At 29.6% G+C, this 24,515-nt stretch overlaps 2 protein-coding genes across 2 annotated transcripts; both read left to right on the plus strand.

Moving 5' to 3' along the window:
• Positions 1–323: 323 nt before the first annotated feature.
• Positions 324–1,492, plus strand: J4E82_010432 (uncharacterized protein; the record flags this gene model as incomplete). Its single annotated transcript, XM_051736644.1, has 3 exons — positions 324–1,180; positions 1,236–1,314; positions 1,376–1,492. The coding sequence occupies 3 exons, from the start codon at positions 324–326 to the stop codon at positions 1,490–1,492; spliced, it is 1,053 nt and encodes a 350-aa protein (XP_051583601.1).
• Positions 1,493–5,759: 4,267 nt separating this feature from the next.
• Positions 5,760–6,671, plus strand: J4E82_010433 (uncharacterized protein; the record flags this gene model as incomplete). The annotated part of the gene is made up of 2 exons (XM_051736645.1): positions 5,760–6,188; positions 6,237–6,671. 2 exons carry the CDS (start codon positions 5,760–5,762, stop codon positions 6,669–6,671), a joined length of 864 nt encoding a protein of 287 aa, XP_051583602.1.
• Positions 6,672–24,515: the final 17,844 nt, after the last annotated feature.

Consider the following 24,515-nt stretch of genomic DNA (forward strand, 5'->3'; position numbering starts at 1 on the left):
GGCCCCCCATGTCACTGACTAAGCAGCAGCGCTGTTGCGGTCGGGCAGCGTCGCTCGTGCCAACTTTGCTGTACAAGTTGGTCGGCGCGACATCGCGACACTGCTGCTCTGCTCTGCTCTGCTCAAGTGACACTCCAGCCTGGATCACAAGCGTCACCCCCTCTAGCCAACGTGACGTTGCGACAGTTCCCCCAAGCGGTTGACAGCTGCCTTTTTGTCACCCGTGCGCGCGCGTCATCTCCGCAACGCCGTGTCCTATCCCCAGAGCTCCGCCGTCGTCTTCCCATCAACCACGACTTTCGCGTTGCTCCACAAACGCTACCATGGCACCATCACGGTCTCGATCGCCGCTGCTACCCATTCTCGCCCTCGCGTGCGTCCTCCCATACTCGGCAAATGCCTTCGACTGCAAAGACATACTCGCTGATGGCGCGCACTTCAACTTCAAAGAGCTCGGCGGGCCGCACGTGGTCCACTACAAGGAGTCCGATCTCACCAAAGAACTCGAATGGAAATACAACTTCACAATCGACATATGCAACTCTCTCAAATGGCACAAGGGCGGCAGTCTGGCCACCGAGTGCCATCACGGGGCCAGGGTGTGTGGCATCCGAGAGAACATCGACCTCAGCAAGGACGACAACTCCACCATCACCCCAATCGATATTGCCGGCACATACACGACCCAGAATGGGAGGAACATGGATGCCAAATTCGAGAATCTGGGCCACTCCAAGAGCAACAAGGACGCCGGACTAGAGGGCGTCCGGGCGACGCTAAACGGGGGCAGGTTCCCTTTCGACAGCAAGAGGGAGGGCGTGAACCAGCGCGCTATCATTGAGTTCGTTTGCGACAAGGAGAGGACGGGACTAGAAGGCGACGAGATGGACAAGAGCCCCCACGAAGACGGTGATAAGGATGACAAGGATGACAAGGACGACAACAAGAAGGATGACGAAAAGAAGCAAGACAAGCTGCGGCCAAGAGAGGAGAGCGGCAAGAGCAAATGTGAGGACAATGACAACAGTTTACGCTTCTGTGGTTATGACTTGGAGACGGAAGAAAAAGACAAGAAAGTCCAAACACTTCGATTGGAGTGGCGAACCAAGTACGCGTGTGCAGACGCGCCTTCGCCCGACGGGGGCTCGCACTGGGGCTTCTTCGGCTGGTTCTTCATCATGTGCGTCACCCTCTCTGAAGCTCAAATGTATGATCGTGCACTAACATACGTCTAGTCTTTTCCTTGCAATTGCTGCCTATCTCATCTTCGGCTCATGGTTGAACTACAACCGCTACGGCGCTCGCGGCTGGGACGTAAGTGTCCCTGTACGAACTGTTTCTGACACATACACTGACTTTGTACTTCCATATCTAGCTTTTGCCCCACGGCGACACGATCCGCGACATCCCATACATTGCAAAAGATTTCGCCAGGAAGGTCATGGGAACTGTTCAGGGAAGTGGCAGCAGAGGAGGCTATGCAGCCGTTTAGAATTGGCGATACTCCAGGGCTCTGTGGGTACGTGACTGGCGACGTTTATGTAGGATACATTGATTGAACATGGAAGAGCATACTCGGCGCTGGAGTTTACTGGGTTGAGTCTTTGATTGGCGCTTGAGATACTTACCTAGGTCTTGTGAGATGACAAATGAGAAGTTGAAAGGACTACCTTTTATCATGGATACCTTGTTTGTCACATTGTGTTGGTGGTGTGCCTCTCCGTATCATCAAAAAGTCGTTTTTCAGAAAACATTGTCTGGCTGCATCTGATTTTGATGCGCTGTCACGCATTGTCGCATGTTTTACTATTTGGATTCGTCTTCGATTTAAAGACTGGTTTCTAGAAGAATACTCAAACACACTTTCGGACGAATGCCATACCTAGGTACAATTGCCTGGTTCCCAGACTGTGTTCGCAATACTTTCACCGATGTCCATGTCTAGTCTCCACAAGAAATCTGTGCAGTTTGCTCCTGGTACCAACTTCGAATTGGACCATGTATATCATTGGAAGCGATATAGCCCCGTCTGTTTGGCCGAAAAACACAGCTGTCTCTCAGATCTAGGACAAGAGTAATCAGACACTAGCTTGATGATTAACGATCTGGAGCAGCTTTTGAGCCTCGAAGTACACGCTCTGTTACTCGTCCGCGATAGGAACGAAGCGGCTGCTCTGTTCAACTCTCTCAAACAGTAGCTGCGAACCGGCAAGCCACTTCTCCCCGGCTCGAAAACTCTACATGGGGAACATTCAATGTGCAAAAAGGTTTCAGACATCTGCGAAGACATACTCCAGCGCAACAGAGGTGGCTTCTCCAAAGCCGCTCGAGATGAGCGGAAGCAGGCCAAGGCGATTGTAGTTTCCGAAGATCAAAGTGACAGCTTTGTAAGTTTCCAGTTCGTCAATGGTACTCACGAAGAGCTAGAAGCTCACGAGTCTGTACTCGATTTGCGTCGAGGTGCAATCTAGATGCAGGTGTGGGTGGACACTAGCATACTGGTCATATAGTCGCAATATAACAACATGGTTATCTAGGTACAATATTCAAAGGTCATGCAGCTTGTATAGACGTACGTGCAAATGACTTTTGGATGAGACTGCCTTGTTCGTACAGCAGAAGCAAGTATCCACAATGACCAGATGTCTCCATGTTGTAACGTGGATGTATCAAAGCAATGATCAAGAGTTGACAAGATCACTCTTGAGAGAGCAGAAGAATATAGATCAACTGATTGTGAGTATTGATACAAGTGGGTCACGCCACAGGAACTATACTAGTTGACTTGTGTACTTACAAGTGAGAGATGGACATCGTACTTTAGAGAAGGTCGTCAACGAACTTTGGTCGGGATGACCAGAGTAGTGGCACTGATGATGCTGAATTCAAGAAGGTCAAAGGATGTGAGCATGGGAATAGCAATCAAGAGAGTGCGATTGGTAAAATTCCCTATAAAAGAGACGGCAAGCCAAGAATGAACATAAAGAAGGGTGCATTCCACACAGGGTTGGAAGTCCTCAACCAAGCAGATATGGGAATGGTAGCACGATCAACGGGATTCCTGTCATTACGAAACATATCGTTCGCTATGCCGTTTCTGGGATGAATCATTTGTAAGCACACGAATCTACATGTACACATACCTTTGAAACACTGTTTTGGTCTGTCAGCTTTTCACTACGATCCGTTGCTAGAGAACGACCTTTTCATTTGTGGGCTGGAATATGGATATCTAAAGGAAAATGGAAATTTAGTAATCCCTTACCAGAATTCACCTATCGTTGATCACCATCTCCACAAGGACCATCGTCATAATCTTGTCGATAGCCTCAAGCACTTCTGCCGCCATCTTTTCGCCGGAAGATGAGCACCAATTCTCCAATAAGAAGATCAGTACTGTTCGGGCTTTCCATCTGGTGTCATCAACAATCACATGTGATACTGCCATGCCATTGTATACTAATGCGGGAAAGAAGAAGTCATCAGTTTCAAACCTGATAAGGAACAAGAAGCCACCGAAACTCCTTAATTAGAAGCGGCCACAGGATTCACTCTTCAGACATCATCGCTAGTGGCTGTTGACTAGTCTGCGAGGTGGGAATGCATCTCAAGTTCTTCAGTCGACTTGCACGGATGTTCCAGAGATGCGGCGGCCTATAGTCGCAGATGCGCATTTCTCAGGTGTACTTGCTAATCAAACAGTGTCGGCATCTAGCACGCTGCCAATCAGTCCAACTTGTGGAATCTCTCGAGTGTGTCAGGAAGTATAAGAATCTTAGGACGACCAAAATCCAAATAAAGTCATTGTGTGTGCGTGACCAACAGCTTCCTAGGGGCAATACGCAGTGCAGACATAGAAAGAACATCTAGCGAGGATCATCGGAATTTTCTCTTAAAACAAACCTGCGGTCAAGCAAGAGTTGGCGTCGCTCGAAGTGGCGAGAGCGAAAGCCGCTATAGCTCGAGCGTGAAAGAAGACCACCTTCACACCAGACACCGTGACCTTATTTCGTCCGCAGCGCCCCCCGTCTTCGGTGCATTCTCGGGAAACGCCTTTTATAAGAGCTTGGTAGACTCGCCGCTCTATTTGGCTCGAAGTGAATCGCCACACCAAGAGTCTACTCCTCCATAACTATCCTTTCAGATCAAAGGTCTACTCGACCCGTGTCATGGCCGCATTTGACGCATCTTTTGCAAGTTCCTCGGGCCACCTAGTCACCGCCAGGAATACTGAGCCTTGATTCTGGCATACGGTCGCCCTCAGAGTTGATCAACCAGTTTCTGTAAAACGCCGAGACAGCTAGGTGGAATACACTAGAGTTGTTAAAATGTTACGGATGCACTCACATCTCTCGCTGACGGGCGACGAAGATACAGTGCGGGTCATGAGTCTGTTGATCCTGGATAATATAGTGGAAAAGGACAGTCATGGCGACGAAGAAGCGGATCAGATAAGGTGGACATATTGGGCCAAGTGTGGCAACGAGACCACGACTGCAATTACTAGCGTCACTGTCCCATCAGCCAGGCCTGTTGCTAACGATGCGGAGCGTACCCGGAAAAGTCGGAAGTCCGCTGAATGTAGAATAGTATCGTCCAAGGCTGCATAATCGATTGGCTGGCACGAAATCCAATACACACAGCTTAGCTTCAATGTTTTGCGTAAACTGTAGATGCTTCCTATGGGGGCATAAATGAAGTCTTTCTGTGGATAAGTGTGATATAATGTGGACCTCATCATAAACGATGGTAGGAGGTTAAAATTTTGCAACCAAACGAAAGTCCTTCCATGGACGGGACTATGCATCAGGTTCGAGGCAGGATCCATGGCGCGTGGACGAAGTCCGCCGGCCTCACCGCTCCCGATCTTCATGTTGAGCATCAGTATATGTTACATTAAAGCGAATCTGCTGAGATGTGCACGGGATATAGAGTCAAGAGCAACGATGCACCAAGACGACCACATCTGCGCGTGGATTTCAGGCTGCTGCCAGGTCCGAGCTTTCGCGCAAAACACGCCACCCCGTCGCAGCCTTGCACTAGGGTGATAGACTTCCAGCGCTCTGACATGTTCATCGTAATATAAAGAGCACAACGCGTCCTTCGGTAGGACTGCTTCAACAGCGATTTACATGGCTTTGTTTGCACTCCCGCCGGAACTCAAACTCAACGTCATCGAGTTCTTAGATCCCGACTCGACCCTTAACTTTGCCCTCACGTGCAGAGACCATGCGACACTTGCGAATTCGACGCTGAAAGAGCACGGAAGGCTGCTATCGGAATGGAAAGTCGTTGACACTACAGATGTGCGGACGCTTCTGTGGAGAGTACTGAGAGAGGTGTTGATCGATCCGCGTCAAGGCTGGTACATCAGGGAACTCAATCTTCCAGCGACCCGACAATACAACTGGAATGTGAATGAAAGTTTGTATGGCACCCATCCAAACAACGGCGTTGGGCCGTCCGAGGAAGATAAGGGCTTGTTCATTAAGGCGGCGAGAAATCTGCGTCACCTGTATCCGGTGACAGGAACAAAGACCGTGCTGCGTCAACACCCGCGCTCCACCGAAATCCTGCCATTTCCTCAACTCACAATTGCCTCGATCGAAGATCGGATTCACAGAGGCTTTGAAGACGCTATCATTATACTACTGTTGCACTATTATCCTTACCTTACCACTATCAGACACACTGTGGTACACCAAGAAGAATGTTTGGAGACGGCCCTGTGGCATATTGCCCACGAATACAAGAACCCAATGATAGCGCCGATGCTCCCTTTGAAGCATCTCAGAACGGTCGCCATCGCCTACTACGATACGGAAGGAAGTGTCTCTCCCGACTGGGCCTGTTACTATCTTTGTATTCCTTCGTTGAAGATCTTTGCAGCGCAGGGGATGGGGGACTCGCCTAGTAGACAGGTGCAGCGCAGTCTGTTCCCAAATGGTGCTGTACCGTGCTCGAACGTGGCAGAGCTATTCTTATGGGATTGTCGATTTGATGTGGACGGTTTAGCAGTTGTTCTTGCAGCGGTCAGGCATCTGGAGAAGTTCACGTATCACGGCGGTGGCTCTACAGTATCGGAAACAAGCTCCTATCAAGCCAAAAGGGTTCTGGAAGCGGTTGTTACATATGCTGCTCATTCGCTGGAGGAGCTTAGCCTCGGTCAGGGCTATGTAGATGATGATGTAAGACCTTGTTTCTTGATAGATTTCTTGGCTAATCACCGTTGCTAGCTTGGCCTTGACATTCCCGGCCCGACGGTCGTCTCACTTCGAAGCTTCCGAAAGCTTCGCATACTTGATTGCGAATGGTCAGTACTAAGACCTGAAACGGAAGAAGAGGAAGAAGATTCACAACATGATGAACCTTTAGAAGAAGGATTCCATCGTGCGGAAGATGATGAAAACACTGATACAGAGTTCGACGTTAGAACAATCCTTCCTGAGTGCATTGAAGAGCTACACTTAGGTGGTGAATTCAAAGTATATGAGGAGTGGGAGCGCCTAGAAGACACGTTCGACACCCCAAGTGTATCAACTCCACATCTGACTATGGACAAGACATGCCTCCAGAGAAGCGATAGCGATAGGCGTATCGGAGACGCAGAGAGTCGAGGGGGTGTGTGGTCACATCCCCTTGCACAGCTCTTCGAAGGCCACGGATATTAAGTTTGAAGTCTATAAGTGTTGTTCGAAGCTACCTTAAATGCTATAGAAGAGGAAAATACAGCATTAGTTTGATTACATAGATCTTGATAACACCTAGATACCTGCGTTATTTATTTGTATAAACGTTTGAATAGTAAGACAATAATATAATATTATATACTTACACAATGTTATAATAATATATAAGTACATATATCTAAGAAATAATATAATACTATTCTAATATTATTAAAACTTAACTATAGTATAAGTAAGATTATGTATTTATATAAACTAGAGTACTACTGTATTTAATATTAATTTATTATACTAGTTGTAAGTAGAGAAGAATAGTACTTTTTATATAATAATATCCTATCTTATAAAGTTAAATTTATAGCTAGAGTTTCTAGTATATATAAAAAAAAGGTTTTTTTTATTATTAGCGTTTAGAGGATTCTACTTTTAGGAGTATATTACTATTCTATTCTAATTCTATACTATTAGCTGTTTTAAGTACTTTACTCTATAATTATAATCTATAATGTATTAATAACAGGAAGTAGTTTTGTATCTCTTATAATAGTTATAATAGTACTAGTATAGTACTTAGATAAGTTAATCTTATTTATACTCTATACTATTATATTATCTATTATTGCAATATTAATACTAGGTTCTTTATATAGAAATAATAAAGCTAAACGTAACGCTTAAGCTATTTATATTATAGTATTAAAACTACGTATAAACCTATTCTACTCTACTACTTAGATATCTAAATTTATAATAATATTATAAAAACTAGCTATATTATCTACCTACTACAGTTAGTTAGATAATAGCTTAACTATACTAGTGTTTAATACTACTTCTAGTTACTTATATCTTTTTCTTTACTATCTACTTATTAGTTATATTAAACTTACTTAAATAAGTTATTTCTAAAGCTTTTTTAATTTCTATACTTTAATAAATAGTTTTCTAATTATACTTAGTTATTTAAAATAATATATATTAAAAAACAAAAAATAAGAGTAAGTAAGAAAAGTAAAGTAGTTTTACTTATAGGTAGTTATACAGAAATTAATTTGATTCTAAAAAGGTATAGGAAATAGAAATACTATATAATATTTCTTTCTTACCTAAGTAAGCGTTCTAAAGATATACGATTTTTTACTAGTATAAAATGTTAGCTTAAGCTTAAGCTTTAGAGTTATTTATCTATTAAGATTATTTTCTTAATAAATAAGACCTGTGTTTTTATATCTTTGTAAGTAGTAAACTTTAGTATTTAGCTATAATATGTAGTAACAGCTACTAAACTCTGTAGATAATAATACTAAGTCTAATTACTAGTATAAGGTCTATTTATAATACTTACTTATACTTAATATTAACTTTGAAGTATATTAATACTTCTAAATATACAAGAGATATATAAAGCTATAGTACTAAGTAGTATAGAGTATTATTTTAAAAGCTACTCTAATCAATAGCTATTCTAAACAAATAGAGTTAGGTAAAATAGATAGTTCCTATAAATATAAATCTAGAGAGTTTGTTGATATAATTATAAATAGACTTAGAAATTACTTATAAAAAGTATACTAGTTTCTAGTACTAATAATGTTAGAAGTATAAGTAAGTTATATACTTTAAAGTAATTACTAATGAATTCTTGTATTATAAAGTTTTATATACTCTCTTTAAGTATAATAAGATATAATACTATAGTTTTGTAACAAAGGAATATAAAACTAAGATTAAGTATGCTTTTTAAACACTTACTAAAGATAAATTATAAGTATTTCATAACTTACTTCTAAAAAAGTATAGTTCTAAGTATTAATAGAATAAAAAATACTAATAGTTTTTATTACTTTACTTTTTATAAAGTAAATATTATTTTACGTTATTTTTTTTAACAGTAAGCTTAATTACTCTTAGAATACTAGCTTTGATATAATAATTGTCTAAACTGTATATAAGAATCTTTTTTTATTTAGCGTTAATAGGCTTCTTTTTTTACAAACATACTACTATTCTATTAAAAGCTTATTAAAGTACTTATTTTAAGTACCTTACTCTATGCTTTTAATATATATTATATATACTATACTTAGTTAAAGTATATTAATTTATCTTTAAGTAAAGTTTACAATATACTAAGATATAATCTTTTAGTTATAGTACTTACAGTTGATATAGGTTTAGAAAGTATAATATAAAGCTTAGGTTTTATAAATTATAACTAGGTATTACTAGAAAATAAATAGTAATTTCTAGTACTAATTTATACTATACTATTATTATAGAATAAAGTACTTAAAATAGCTAAGTTTATAAAGTTATTTTAAAAATGTAGTATACTTATAAAAGAAAGAGCCTTTTATTTTTAAAGAAGAAAACTATTATCTTATTAATAACTTTACGTTAAATAATAGTTTTTATTATATTATAACCTAAACGCTAAAAGCTTTTAAAATATCTTTGATTAATATAAGCTTATACAAGATTATATACTTTTAGTCTATATATAACTGACTTTATTACCTAGATATCTCCTAGCTTTCTAATATATAATAATAAAGCGCTTATCTTATCAAAAATTGAATTACTTAGTATATAGCATAGTTTATATTTAATACTACTAAATTATAAACTATACTTATTTTATTTTATTTAGCGTCTAGAGGCTTCTAACTTTATATATATACTACAATCTTATTACAATTTTATAATATATTAGCTATATTAAGTACTTTACCTTATACTTAAAACCTATAATAAATTAATACTATAAATTAGTTTTCTCTTTTTATTTAGTAAAATGTAGCTGTAGTAATGTAAACTTAAGCTCTATATTATATTTTTTAACTCTATTAGTAGTATAAGCGTTATATTTATAGAATATTATCTTAGTATAACTATATAAAGTAAAAGATATCTAGAAGAACTATTAACTTGCTCTAATTAGCTGCGTTACGTATAGTGTAGTTACCTATCTTACCTAGACTAGTACTATAGAATATAGATATTAATAATATTTACGTATTTTATATTCTAGTAGAGAGCCTTAATATTCTTTAACTTATTATTAGTTTTAGTAGTAGCTATTTAGACTTAGCTATTAGAAAATTCAAGTAAACTTTAACAAGTTTGTTTATAAGTAATTTATAAGTTTATTAAAGTTATAAAAAATAGCAGTACCTAGTTATTATTATAAGACCTAGTAATTTGCTTCTAACTATTATAATAGGCAGGTAATTATTCTAGAAAAGATATATTTACATTTATATTTAAGATATGTATTTTCTACTACTTCTTCTATATCTTTTTAATTTTATAATAATAGCCTGTTCTTCTAAGATAATAGCTATAATACAATTATATATACGTATAGTGCTAGCTACGCTTATAATAACTTTAAGCTCTATCTACTTGTAAGTAGTATATTACTACTATAAACTATTAAAGAAAGTTCTTATAAGAGTAGGCGTATAGTATACTAACTAAGTTTTTTCTTATTGTTTTAGTGCGCTTCTAAATTTAACCATTATTATTAGTACTATTTAGTATAATAAACTTTTTTAGAACTTACTACATGCTAAGCTTATACTAGTATAGTAGAAAACTATGGACTTAGCTTACTTTTATTAAAAGATAAAGGATTTCTATACTATAAAGTTTTATTTATAATAATATTACTACTTAAGAAAAAGCATACTTATAAGATATATATAATTTTTAGTAAGATAGTATATAGCTTATATCTTTAGTAACTTTCTAAGACTAAGTTAAGTATTTCTTCTTATACTTATTAATAACTTAGAGCTAACCTACTATTATAAGTCTTTTCTATCTACTACTTTATTTACTACTTTAGTTATATTTTAATCCTCTACTTAAATATATTAATTAATTAACTAACTAACTAATTACGCGAGCGTATACAGCTAAAGAAGAGTAATATAGTAAATATAAGTAGCTTTAGATAGAGAAAGATAAAAAGTTTTAATTAGTAATAAACATTAGTATAGTTAAGTTATTTAGTAGGGCGTATTACGTTATAAAAAGAAAAGATAGTCTTTAGTATTAATATTAATATTAATGTAAAGATACTAACGTAATATAGTATTATTAAGATTCTAAATACATAATAAAAAAAGTCTAAGCTCTAAGCGTTAAGCGTTAACTACTACGCTTAGTATTATTTTTCTTATACCTGTAGAGAAATTAGTAGTAATTAAGCTATAATAAGTAAACTATACTTATATCGTAAGATAGTAATTACAGCTAATATAATAAAACTATATTTGTAGCTCTATTTAGTAGAGATATACAAGTATTAAGTAATGTTCTCCTACTATAATAAAGTATAGTATAACTAAACAGCGTTGTATTTCTATATAATTACTAGTAGGTTTATTACATAGATTAAAAACAGAATAACTAACTATACAATTTATACTAGAATAATATTATATATTTATAAAGCCTGCGCTTTTGATAGATATATAATATATAATATAGAGCTTAAGTTTAGATTACTATAACTATGTTCTACTAGTAAGAAAACTACTTTAAAGTATTAATTAGTTATAGATTATAAGTATAGAGTAAAGTACTTAATATAGCTAAGACTATCTATTACAGCTTTATTACTAATAATTTCCTTGCAAGTATAAGAACAACAATAATACTAAGTATAGCGCTTAGAGCTTAGGCCTTTTATATTATGCTATTAGAATTACGCGTAATACTATATTACTTTATTACTAATATATCTAAGTTAATAATATAAGTACTAGCTATCTCTTTCTAGTAAGTAATATATTATAAGATTAGCCTAATACGCCTAGATAGACAACAGCTTAACTATACTAGTTTCTAATCCTACTTTTATCTTTCTATCTTTATCTTTATACTATCTACTTAGTTATACTCAACTCGCCTACGTATGCTATTTCTAAAGCTTTCTCTATTTGTATACGCGCGCAATTACTTACCTAATTTAATTAATTCAATTAAGAGAGGAATAAAGATAAGTATAAGAATAAAAATAAAAATAAAAATAAAAAGAACTTATAACAGCGTAGTATCTTTATTTCTAAGTATTTAAAGAAAAACTTAATCTAAATCTAAAGAGTTAAAAAGAATATAGATAATATACTATTAAATATATAGGCGTTTATAAAATACGCTATCTCTTACTAGCGTAGCTTACTAGCTCTAGCTCTAGCTCTTAACTTTATTAAGTAGAAATGTAATATTTCTTATTTAAAAGAACTACGTTTTAGTATGCTATTAGATAATAAAGTACAGCGTTAAGCTATAATCTAAAGTAATAGCTTATAAACTTTATAAACTATAATACTAAAGATAATTACTAGTATTAAGTTTTTCTATAAGTCTTAAATATAGTTACTATTAACTTAAAGCTATTTCTATACCTTAAAGTAGACAAAAAATAAGTAAACCTATAGTATAAAGTAGTAGATAGCGTTGCTATAGAGTTTACTATAAGTAATAGCTATTCTAAACAAGTAGAGTTAAGTATAATAATTAATAACTAAAGACATAATTATAAATGTAATTATATATACAACTATAAATTAGTTCTAGATATAATAGTAATATCTAGCGCTAATTATATTAGAGAGTATAGGTATGTTATATACCTTTAGGCGTCTAGTTATTAAGTCTAATACTTGAGTATATTATAAGGTTTTATAAGCTCTTTCTTTAAGTACTATAGTCTATCTCTTTAATATAACTTAGTAATAATAATATTATAACGCTGTAGTCTGATAAGCTCTCTCTTCTTAAATTTAATAGACTTACTAAAAGTTACTTAAAGGTCTTCTCTAATTCTTCTCTAAATAGCTATAATTATAACTAATTAAACTTTAAAAAATATCAAAGCTTTTTACTACTTAACTATAGAATTACGTAAACGTTATTTTAAGTTTTTCTAGTTCTATAGTATTAGCCTAAGTAAGATAGGTAGCTACACTATACGTAACTTAGCTAATTAAAGTAAGTTAATAGTTTTTTAAGTATTTTTACTTTACGCTAGAATAAAATTCTATAATTCTAACGCCTACGCTACTAATAGATTTAAAAAATATAATATAGAGCTTAAGTTTAAATTACTATAACTACGTTCTGCTAAAAAAAGAAAAGAAAACTACTCTATATTATTAATTTGTTAGAGATTATAAGTACAGAGTAAAGTATTTAATACAGCTAATATATTATAAAATTATAATAGAATAGCAGTATGCTTGCAAAGATAGAAGCCTCTAGACGGCTAATAATAAAAAAAAAATAGCAAAAACTATAGAGTTATTATAAGATAGTAGTATACTTAGAAAGGTAGAAGCCTTAAGACGCTAAGGAAAAAAGCAAAAAACTATAAGAAAGTATAGTATAATCTTAGAAATAGAAAGTTATTAATATTAGATAATTAAGAAAATGGCATATTAAATTCTAGTAAATAAATAACTCTATAGTATGTACATAGTAAAAACTACTATACTTATAAATACTTGTTAAGAGGGTTAAAGTATAATAGTAAAAAAAATAAAATTTTATATTAAAACATCTCTTAAATTCTAAAGTTCTATTAGTATAGCAAAAATCGTATACGATATTAAGACTAATGAATATATTTACAGCAACTCTATACATATAAAAACAACAAGACGTAGATATAAGGCTATTAGGTTATACAATATCAATTTATAGTATAGGTATATTTTTTAAATACGTACTTAGCCTTACTATTTATACTATCTACATATACTTTTTTAAAAACTTTATTAATTATAGTAGAGTAATAAATTCTATATAGTTTTAAAAAGCTACTATTAACTTAGATATAGAAAGAAAAAGGTAATCTTTAACTCTAAAATATAATTAGAGTTATTAATTATAGCTTTGTAGCTCTACTAGAAAAAAGGGTTAAGAACTATAGTTAATAGTAAGTAAATAACATCTTTAACTATAGTATTTAAGCTATTACAGATATCTAATTACTAAGTTAAATATATTTGTTTTAATTAAGATACTCTAATTCGCATATTGGATATAGAGTAAGTTTATCTATATAATAGTATTGTAAGTATAGGGTACTTAGCAATAAATAGCTTTATAGTTTCTTTAATAAAAATACAAATAATTATTACTATAAAAACAAATATAATAGTAACTTATAAATATTACAATAAAAATCAAGATATATTTAATTTAGACTACTTTAGAACAAACTCTTAAGACTTTTTTCAAGAATATATATTACTACTTATATATTTAAGCTATAATTGAAAGATTTTTAAAAATTAGATACTCTAGTTTAGAACCTTAGTTACCTACAATTAACTCTAGTTAACTCTACTTAAACAATACTATTCTTCTAATATTAAGCTTTATAGCTACTATCTATTACTAGAAGCTTTAAAATAGCTCTGTTATGTTAGGCCTTAGAAACAGGGCCTATAGAATTTTATAATACGTATTATTGCGTTATTACGTTAGTATACAATATAATAGTATTATTTAAGAAATGCTAAGCCTAACTTAAACGTCTTTTTGTACTAACGCTAAAGCACTAACCTTGTACACCTATATAACAAGCTGCTATAGCTATACTATAATAAGATATACTTATTATCATAGCTATTACTAACACTACCTAGACATTAAGTAGTAGTATTATAATATATATTACAGCAATTTCTCTGTTACAAACGCAAGCAGCACTAGTGCTATTACATTCTTAATTACAATTATAATTACAATTTTAATTACAATTCTAATTACTATTACTATTACTATTGCTACTAAGCAACTACTAATACTTATAGCTTAGTAGTAGTCCTATTATCTAGGGTAACTACGTTAGTTACGCGCTTATATTCCTTTGTTGTTATCTTCTAAGCTACTTAAGTTGCTAAATTAATTATCTACTATCTTGTTATATATTTAACTACTACCTATACTTATAACAGAACTTAGATAGCTTTGGTAATATAATCTAGCTAGCTATTAAGTTTTGTATTAATAATTAACTTAAAGTATTTATATAACTTATTAGTTAGTATACTTTAAGCTTAGCACACGTTATATAACTAATATATTAGGTAATTCTATTTAAGAGTAAAGGCCTTATCTAATATACTTATATCTTTACTAGCTATCCTAATAAGAGTGCTAATAAAAAAGTAATTAAATCGAAATTTATAGTTTTCAAGCATCTTATTAAGCTTTCTACTAGTAAACCTACGTAGAAAACTATAAGAGCATACGTATTTCTAGAACTTATACTTTAGGTTACTCTTAGAGCAGTCTATATTAGTAATAACTAAATAATTCCTGTATTAGTTTGTAGCTTCTATTATAGTTGTAGTTATAGTTGTACTTATAGTTGTTGCTAGGCGCCTTTAGACTAGGCGCTTAATAATTATAGTCTTCTTATATATAATAATTTGCTTTATATTAATAATAAGATTTTAGATTATAGAAGTTAAAAAAAGTATATTCAAGTCTATAGTTAGATCTTCTTTAGAATTTGAATTCTATAGTTTTAAACCTTAGTTACCTGCTATTAAATATAGTTGTTAATATCTCTTTATAATAGAACTACTGAGTTATAATCAATCTATTTAATTATATTGCAAAGTTTAAAAACACTCTCTTTTTCTAAGATTAAGCTCTCTAATAAGTCTCTAAAACTGTATAAAATCTACAGCTTTAGTTGTACTTTATAAAATCTTTAAATAAGTATATATATAGCTATATATAGTAAGCTTCTTAAGTTTTTAGGAATATACTTCTACTATAATATAATATAGTATAACTTTACAGCGTTGTGCCTATGTATTATAACTAGCACGTCTATTATATTAATAGCTTTAGTTACAATAAATTTAACTCCTTGATAAGTATATATTTATAGCTATATATAGTAGTACTAAGTAAGTACTTAAGAGTATACTTCTACTATATTATAATATAGTGCAACTTAAAAGTCCTGCTTTAACGCTTTCTTACTATTATACTTATAATATTAACAGTTTTACTAGAGATAGATATAGTTAAAAATAAGAAAATAATGTTCTAAACTATAGAATTTGAATCTTAGGATATATCGTAATATAAGCTATATAAACTTTTTTCTCTTAAATTTAAAACTCTAATAAACTATCCTAAATATATAGTATGTTATAATAAACAACTATATTATAGGTATAAAACAGTTATCTATAGAGTGTCTTGTAGTTTCCTTGATTATAGTAATTATAAAAACAATAACTATAGACACTACTCTAACAGCTACCTAGTAATATAGTAAGAATTAAGTTATCTTTAGTTTAAAGTACCTTAAGAGTAACTTAAGTACTAAGTTTAAGATTATATATAGTAAGTTAGCTTATCTAATAAAGCCTAAAAGAGCTTTAAAATAAGCTTAGTAAAGAACTATTTGTTTTTAGAGTTCTTATTATTTAAGTTCTTTTGTATAAATAACTAAATAGTATTTATTAATTACTAGTTATAACTATAGCCTTAGTGCTTTATATAGCTTTTATTAATATAGAATAAGAGTATAGTATACTTAAAACTATAAAGGTTCTTAGTATATAGTAAGAAATACAAGAATAGTATATTTATATTAGTAGATAAATAGTTTATATTATTTAAGCTCTAAGCGCTAAGAAACAAGCATAAGTTCCTAACATCTATATATTAAATTATTATTATTTATTCTAATAACTTTAAAAAGTGTAGTAGATAGATTAGTATTAAGTTAGATTCTTAAGTCTAATTAGTAGCGTTGAGATTAATTGATCAAAAGTATTATAGGAAATGTTAGTGTAGCATAAGATAAATATAGATTAGTGTTTAGTTAGTTTAATAAGTTAGTTATATAATATATTTCTAGAGACTTATCTACTCTAAACAGATGCTTTAAAATATAATATTATAATACTTAATAACAGTTTTAGAATTTCTAGATTCTAGTCTAAAGCTATAGTATTATTGATCCTAGTAAAAGCTATATTAAGATCTATATATATATTTGTAAGTATAAACATCTCTTTATCTTTAAGAATTTCTATATTAAAAGTATATAACTATTAGATTATGAATAATAACTTAGTTATATTAAGTACTTTACTTTATCCTTATATCCTATACTAGAATATCACTACTAAGTAGTAATCTTTTGCTTTATAGAATGTAAAGCTATATAGTACTATATATTTAAGCTCTATATTATGTTTTTGAAATCTATTTAGTTAAATAGGTAGCTCTAATACAAGATACTAATAAAGTATAAAGTAAATATTAGTTGTGATAACTTGAATCTACTATAATTTGCTATACTTTATACAGTTTAGTTACTTAGCTTACTTAATTAGATACTATTCAATATCAGTTTTGTTTTAAAAATAATAATATAACGTTTTTTACTTTAATCTTCTTTTTAAGAGTCTAAAACCTAATACTCTTATAAAAATATTGCTATTCTATAATTACTTTGTATACTTATTTATAGTAAATACTTTGCTATACATATAGAATCTATAAGATAGTAAGACTAGATATTAGTTCTTTTATTCTTTTCTTATTAAAAGTTATTACAATAGGTTAAATATAAGTTCTATAATATTATAAGTTTAAATATTTTCCTACTTTAATATAAGTAAGTATATTAGCTTACTTTAGCTATAAGCTCTACTTTAGTCTAATCTACTTAGAATAAAGTAGAAGACTATCTTATAAAAAGGTAGTAAATAGTTAAGTATTTATATTAATAAGTTACTTATAATATACTATAGTTAGCTTCATAGGAACTAGATTTTAAAAACCTTTGTATCTATTATAAGTATATTAAAAACTACTTAAAACTATAAAAGTAGAAACTTAAAGACACTTTAAGAAAACTATATAAAAAAGCACTTAGGAGCCTAATAAAAAGCTTATAAATATAGGTTTAAAAGTTGCAATATTATTATTTCTTCTTAATAATATAGAGCTATAGTGCTAACTACTTAGTTATTATTAAATAGGCTAGTAATTTCTCTTTTACTATTATAATAAAGAAACAATTCTACTAGAAAAGACGTTTTTGTATCTAGTATCTAAGTTCTATATCTTTTACTACTTTTGTTTTTACTTATTCTAGAAAAATAGGTTCTTTTTTAAAACAAACACTTAAATAGACTTATATATACGCGTAGTACTAATCAAGCTTAAGATAATATTTAGGTCTATCTACTACTAAGTAGTAAAGTACTACTATGTTTTATTAAAGAGAAGGTTTTAGATAATCTACTAGTAGTTTATAACTTTAGCTTTTGTTAAGTTCTTTTAGTAAGCTTCTAATGTAGAGCTATATTGATATGATTATCTAGTACGTTAAGCTTAGTTAACACTCTCTACTTTTATATAAGCTTCTTTTATTACTATACATAGCTATAGAGTTTATATACATTTATTAAATAATTAGAACTCTAATATAATTAAGGTTTCTACTTATTTATCTTAATATTAAAGATGAAGTATACTTATTAGAGATATATAATACCTATTAGAATAGCCTTAAGTTTATACCTTTTTTTAAGTCTCTAAAATAAAGCTAAGTATTTTCTTCTTAATCTATATATAAACTAAGTGTTACCTACTATTATAAGTTCTCTCTATTTACTACTTTGTCTACGTTTTTATCTATTAGTTTATTCTTCTTTAAGTTATATTTATAAACTAACTAACTAATTACCTACGCGTATATAGCTTAAGAGGAGTATATATATATAGCTTTAGATTGTAAAAGGTATAGTAAATTAAGTAGTAATAGATTAATATAGTACTAAATACTTTAAATCTAAAATATAAAGTAATAAAAAGTACTTCTCTCTTTCTCTTTTAATCTAAAAATACTAACATATTCTATACTTAGGTTTTAGATAATTAAAGTGTCTAGCCTTATCTAAGTTAAGTAATAATTTTGCTTACTATAAATTTACTATAACTCTAAGCTGTACTTTAGGTTAAACAATTAAGCTTCTATTTAAGAATTATAATATAACAAAGTAAAAAAGTACTATATGTTATTATTCTCTAAGTTACTTATAGTACACTATAGCAATCTTTTAATCAAATAGACCTCTTATATTATCTAAGTATACTAAGAACTACTTATAACTATAGAGGTAGTATTATAAATATACTTTAAGAAAACTATAATAAAGTGACTTAGTAGCCTAAAATATAATAGGCGTTTTTTATTACGCCCTAGCACTATTATAGTACTATTTCTTAGTTATAATATAAAGGAATAGAGCTAAGTACTTAGTTAAGAGTAATAAAAATTAGTATTTGTTTTCTTTATAATTTAAAAAGTAGTTAGCTATTATAAACAAGATTTTATAATATTAATTATTTTTATTAAGTATTTATTACTAACCTTAGCCTACCTTCTTTATATAATATTTGGAAGGATCTTATAGAGATTAGACAAGCGATATTATAAAAATACAAAGCAATTGCAGTAGTAAGCTTGTAAGGAACTTAATTATAAGTATATATAAGGAAGCACAGGCTACGTAGAGGCCTATGCGTTAGAATAGCGTTCTAACTATTCTAAGGAGTAACATCAACGTCTTAAAATTATTATAATAATAGCTTGTTCTAAAAGCTTGTTTCTTACTTTTCTTTCTATAATAAAAGCTTAAATAAAAAATATATAAGCGTCGTGCTATATGTACTAAGAATTAATTTTTAGTCTATGTATAGCTAAGTAGTGTACTACTAACATATTCTATCTTAGATAATTTTAAGATAATCTACTTATTGTTTACTTATAAAGCTATTCTGTATTATTCTAGTAGAGTTAAACATTAAAGCTATATTATTATTATTGTTTAGTTTAGGAAGTTTAACTAAAACCTATTACTACTAGCGTAGCTGTTATTATCATTAAAAACAGCTATAGTATTAGCTTACCTTTAGTAGTAAATACAATACTTTACTATAATTTACTTTTCTTTTACAAATCTTACTCTTTAAAAGAATATATACTTATATAACATTTTATTAGTAGATAGATAGCTATTAGCTTATAGTTCTTTTTATACTATAAAATAAGATTTAGTATTTTTTTGTAATTTTAGAGAAAGCTACTTTACTATTTAAAGTACTTTTTATAGTTATTCTATTCGTTATCTATTTCTTTTATCAATTAGATATATTAGCTAACTAGATAACTGTACGTATATAGCTTTATAGAAGTATATATAAATAGTAGAAAAGACAAAAAGTTTAAGACTAAAAGGATTAAAGTATAATAAGTTAGAACAGAAAGAAGTAGTTCTTAATAGTTATATTATCTTATTAGTAATAATATATATAGTGTTATCTATATTCTTAATAGTATAATAATAAAGGCTTAAGCTCTAAGTACTAAGCCTTAAGCGCTATGCTTAGTATAATAATTGTTCTTATACTTGTTAAAGAATTTAGTAGTAATAAAGCTACAATGGAATATAGTTCTATAAATTACATAAGGATGTAAATATTAAGTGATATTTTCGAAGTTATTAGTTTATATGGATTAGAGTAGACTATAAGAGATATACAAAAGCTTTAATAAGTTTATATTCAACTCTATCTAAATAAAAAGAAGCAGTAAAACTATTAGTTAGTGTAACTTTATTTTAACTACTTAATTAAGAGTAGGTAAGTGTATTAAATATAATAGAGTAATGTTATCTATACTAAAGTTACGTTTCTACTTTACTTTTACTACAGATTTCCCTCTTTATAATACAGAGCTTTTTTCTTAATATAATAAGTATAATATACTTAAGTAACTATATATTACTAATATTACTATACACTATAAGTTTAAGCTCTAGTTACTACTAGATGGTATTATAATACTATAACCTATTAGAGCATTCCTTATTACTTAGCTAGGTATTTTATATACTATCTAAGTTCTCTTAAAAACGTTAGTAAGCTTAGTATTCTAAATGATAATATTAGCTATATATAGTACAGTAAGCTGAATTAGAACTTACTACTATTAAAGCTCTTTCTACTATTCAAGGAGACTATAAAGCTAGCTTACTTCTATAAAAAATAAAAAACTTATACTATTTAAAAGTTACGTTTAGCTATTCGTACGCTTAATACAATATATACTTATAGTAAGTATGTCTTATAGATAGGTACTATATAATCTTTTTTACTTATAACCTTTGATTACTATTTAAATACCTTTTTAATAACCTATTAATAAGCTTCTATTGTTATTTTAAATTATCCTTAGTAAAACTACTTTTACTATATTTCTCTTTATAAGCTAATGTTTTAGATTAGCTAACTTATTCTATATATATATAACTTAAAGACACTTTAGAGAAAGTACATAGATAAAGCTTAATATAGCTTATAAGCTAGGAGTATATAAAGATAGCTATATAGATATTAAAGTAAGATTCGAAATTAGTATAGTTAAGTTATCTAACAGAGCGTATTGTCTTGAGATTAAAAGAAGTAGTCTTTAATAATATTATAGATAAAGATTTAATAATACAAGCTACTAATGTATATTATCTTCGTAATATAATATATTACGTCTAAGCGTAGATTACATAGTACTATGTTTACAATTATATTATCTAGTATAAGAATATTATTCAAAATAAAGATATTATAAACTAAGACTTATAGATAAAAAAAAGAGAAGATTTAAAGATATAGTAAACTATAATATTCTATATTAACATAAATAAAGGAGGGTTTAGTAGTACTTAGCTACTATTATTAGAGGTAGAACTTATAATAACCTTAATAAACAGGGACTTATAAGGAAACTATTTTGATAAGATGTTATAGCTAAGTTTTAAACATTCTTAGTTTATTATTCTTTAAAGCTTCTTATATTATAGCGACTTCCCTAATAATAGCTATATTAAACGTTTCTAGAATAGAAGACTATAGTAAAAGTATAATAAACCTAATCTTTACTTACTTTTTAGGAATATACTACTAGTATATCCTACAAAGAGAAACTTATAAAACACTACGTATCTATTTTATAAACTAAGTCTTTTATTAGAGATTATACTAGACTCTGTAGTTTGACTTAGGTATTAGTACTTTGTTAAATAGTAATCTTCACTAAAGCTTACTATTAACAGCCTAGCTTATGTTACTATTATAGAAGATAAGAAGGTTTTTTTACTTTAATAAAGATTTATTATGTTCTTATATTATAGGGCTTTGTATATATAAGTTTAATAACTAAAAGTAAAAATATAAATAAGATATAAAGTAATTAAAGTATAGTCCTCTATAAATAGTTTTAATTATTTCAAATTAGATAAGGTATATTTCTATATACTTATAATAAACTTAAAGCTTATTTATAGGTTGTTTTTACTTTTATATATAGATGTCTAGTGTTATTGTTATTAAAGCTATATTTTTAAGTTTAGTTTAAGTTACTATAACTACGCTTTACTTAAGGGAAATAATTACTTATAGTATTAATTCAATCTAGATAACAAGCATAAAGTAAAGTGCATAATATAGCTAATATTATAGAGTTATATAACAGATTAGTAGTATAGTTATAAAAGTAGAAGTCTTAAAACGCTGAATTAGAGAATAAAAACTGTATTAGTTTAGGTAACTAAAAGTACGTCTCCATATATCTTAAAAAGTTTTGAAGTTTATTTTTAGCGTTAAGAAATATAGTAGGAATATAGATATCATTAAGTAGTATTATAGGGATAAGTACAATAAAGCTATTTAGCAAAGCCTAATATAGTAAGAACAGAAGCTATAGCTTATAATATTAGCGTTAATGTAAGAAAATTAATAAAGATATAATAAAGGACTTTTTAAGATCTAAAAGAGTAGAACAAACAAAGATTAAACCTCTAGCGCTAAGCGCTACACTTAGTATTAGTTTTGTTCTTTTCTTCTTAATGTAGTATCTAAAAGCGTCTACCTTTATTAGTATATTGCTATTTTATAATACCTCTATTATCTTAGCTATATTTAGAAGTTTACTCTATACTTATAATAATAATAAAATACTTCTATAAAGCTATTTCGTCCTTCTAATCAAATATTAGTATTATAATCTAAACTTAAAATTAATACAATATTATTTAACTTTAGTAGTAGTATAAGCCTTACTATTATAGAATATAATTTGAGTATAAAGTAAAAAATACTTAAGATAAAAACTATTAACTTACTTTAATTAGCTATATTGTATATAGTCTTATCACTTATCCTACCTAGATTAATACTATAGAACTAGGTAGACTTCTCTGTAGAAAAAATAATACATATATATTTCTAAAGTTTAGAGAAGAACCTTAATGCTTATTATCTTGTAGTTAGTTATAAGTATCGCTGTGTAGTAGGAACTTTAAGATTTTTTTTAATAAGCTAATTAGAATTGAAAATAAAGCTTATAAGACTATAATATTATAATATTATCGTTATTAAGATTTTATTAGAGAGCTAAACTATAGAGTTCAAAGACAAAGCTTATAAAACAAAATTAGTAAGTAGATTCTTAGAGATATATAATATACTTATACTTCTAGTATAATTAGTGCTAGATGTTACAACTATATCTAAACTTGTTTCTATAATTATACTTAATAATTATGATAACTTATTTAATTTACTACTTATACAACTACTTATATAACTACGTACACAACTACCTGCGTAATATGCTATTTACTAGGTAGTACTAAAGCTTTGCTAATTTTTTATCCACTTAGAATTATAAAATAAGCTTTAAGTTTACTTTAACAATCTTGAAATTTATTAGCAAATCTAATACCAGTAATTTGCTTTAGTAATATAGTCTTTAAAGCTATATAGCTACTACTATAAACTTTAGCTTAAAGCTCTACTAAACTATAGGAATATACAAACGCTATTATTCTTTGAATCTACTATATTCTATACTATTAGCTTAAGTAAGATAGGTAACTAAATGATATATTATACAGCTAATTAGAGCAGGTTAACCTTTTTCTTAAGTGTTTTTTACTTTATACTAGAATAATATTTTATTTTATTATATAATGCTTACGTTACTAATAAATTTAAAATATATAATATAGAGCTTGAGTTTAAACTACTATAACTATATTTTACTAAGAAAAAGAACTACTTTCTAGTATTAATCTGTTATTTATATTATAAGTAAAAGGTAAAATGCTTAACACAGCTAGAATTATAGTATTATAATAGAATAGCAGTATCCTTTTAAAAGTAGAAGCCTTTAGATAGTTAATAAAAAACATAGCTTAAAGCTATACTTTATCACTTAAAAAGACGCTAGAACGTAGCTGCCTAAAATAAAAGCTATTATATTACTACGTTAGAAGTTTTATAGCTAGTAACTTATGCTTATAGAAAATAAAGTATAATAACAACGCTTATATAGCTAGAAAACATAGTATATAGTTTAAGCTTTTCTTTAATTTATATACTTAAGTTACGTCTTTCCTTAGTTATACGTAAATAAAGCTACTCTACTATTATTGAGCCTTTTTATTTCTATTTTATAGTATTCTTAAACAAAATAATTGAATTAGCTAAGTCATTATATCTATAATTAATCTAGAAAGGCTCTAGAAATAGCATACGTAAGCTATAGTAAGTTTAATATAACTAATAAGTAGATAGTAGAAGTTAAATATAAAAGAACAGAAGAAGTAATAAATTAGTATAGCTAAGTTATTTAGCAAAGCGTATTAGGTTAGAAAAAAAAACTAGTCTTTAATAATAATATTAATTCTTAAATACTAGTAA

The sequence above is a fragment of the Alternaria postmessia genome (assembly GCF_024291825.1).
Source record: "Alternaria postmessia strain BMP 2775 chromosome Unknown scaffold_125, whole genome shotgun sequence".
Classification (NCBI taxonomy): Eukaryota; Fungi; Ascomycota; class Dothideomycetes; order Pleosporales; family Pleosporaceae; genus Alternaria; species Alternaria postmessia.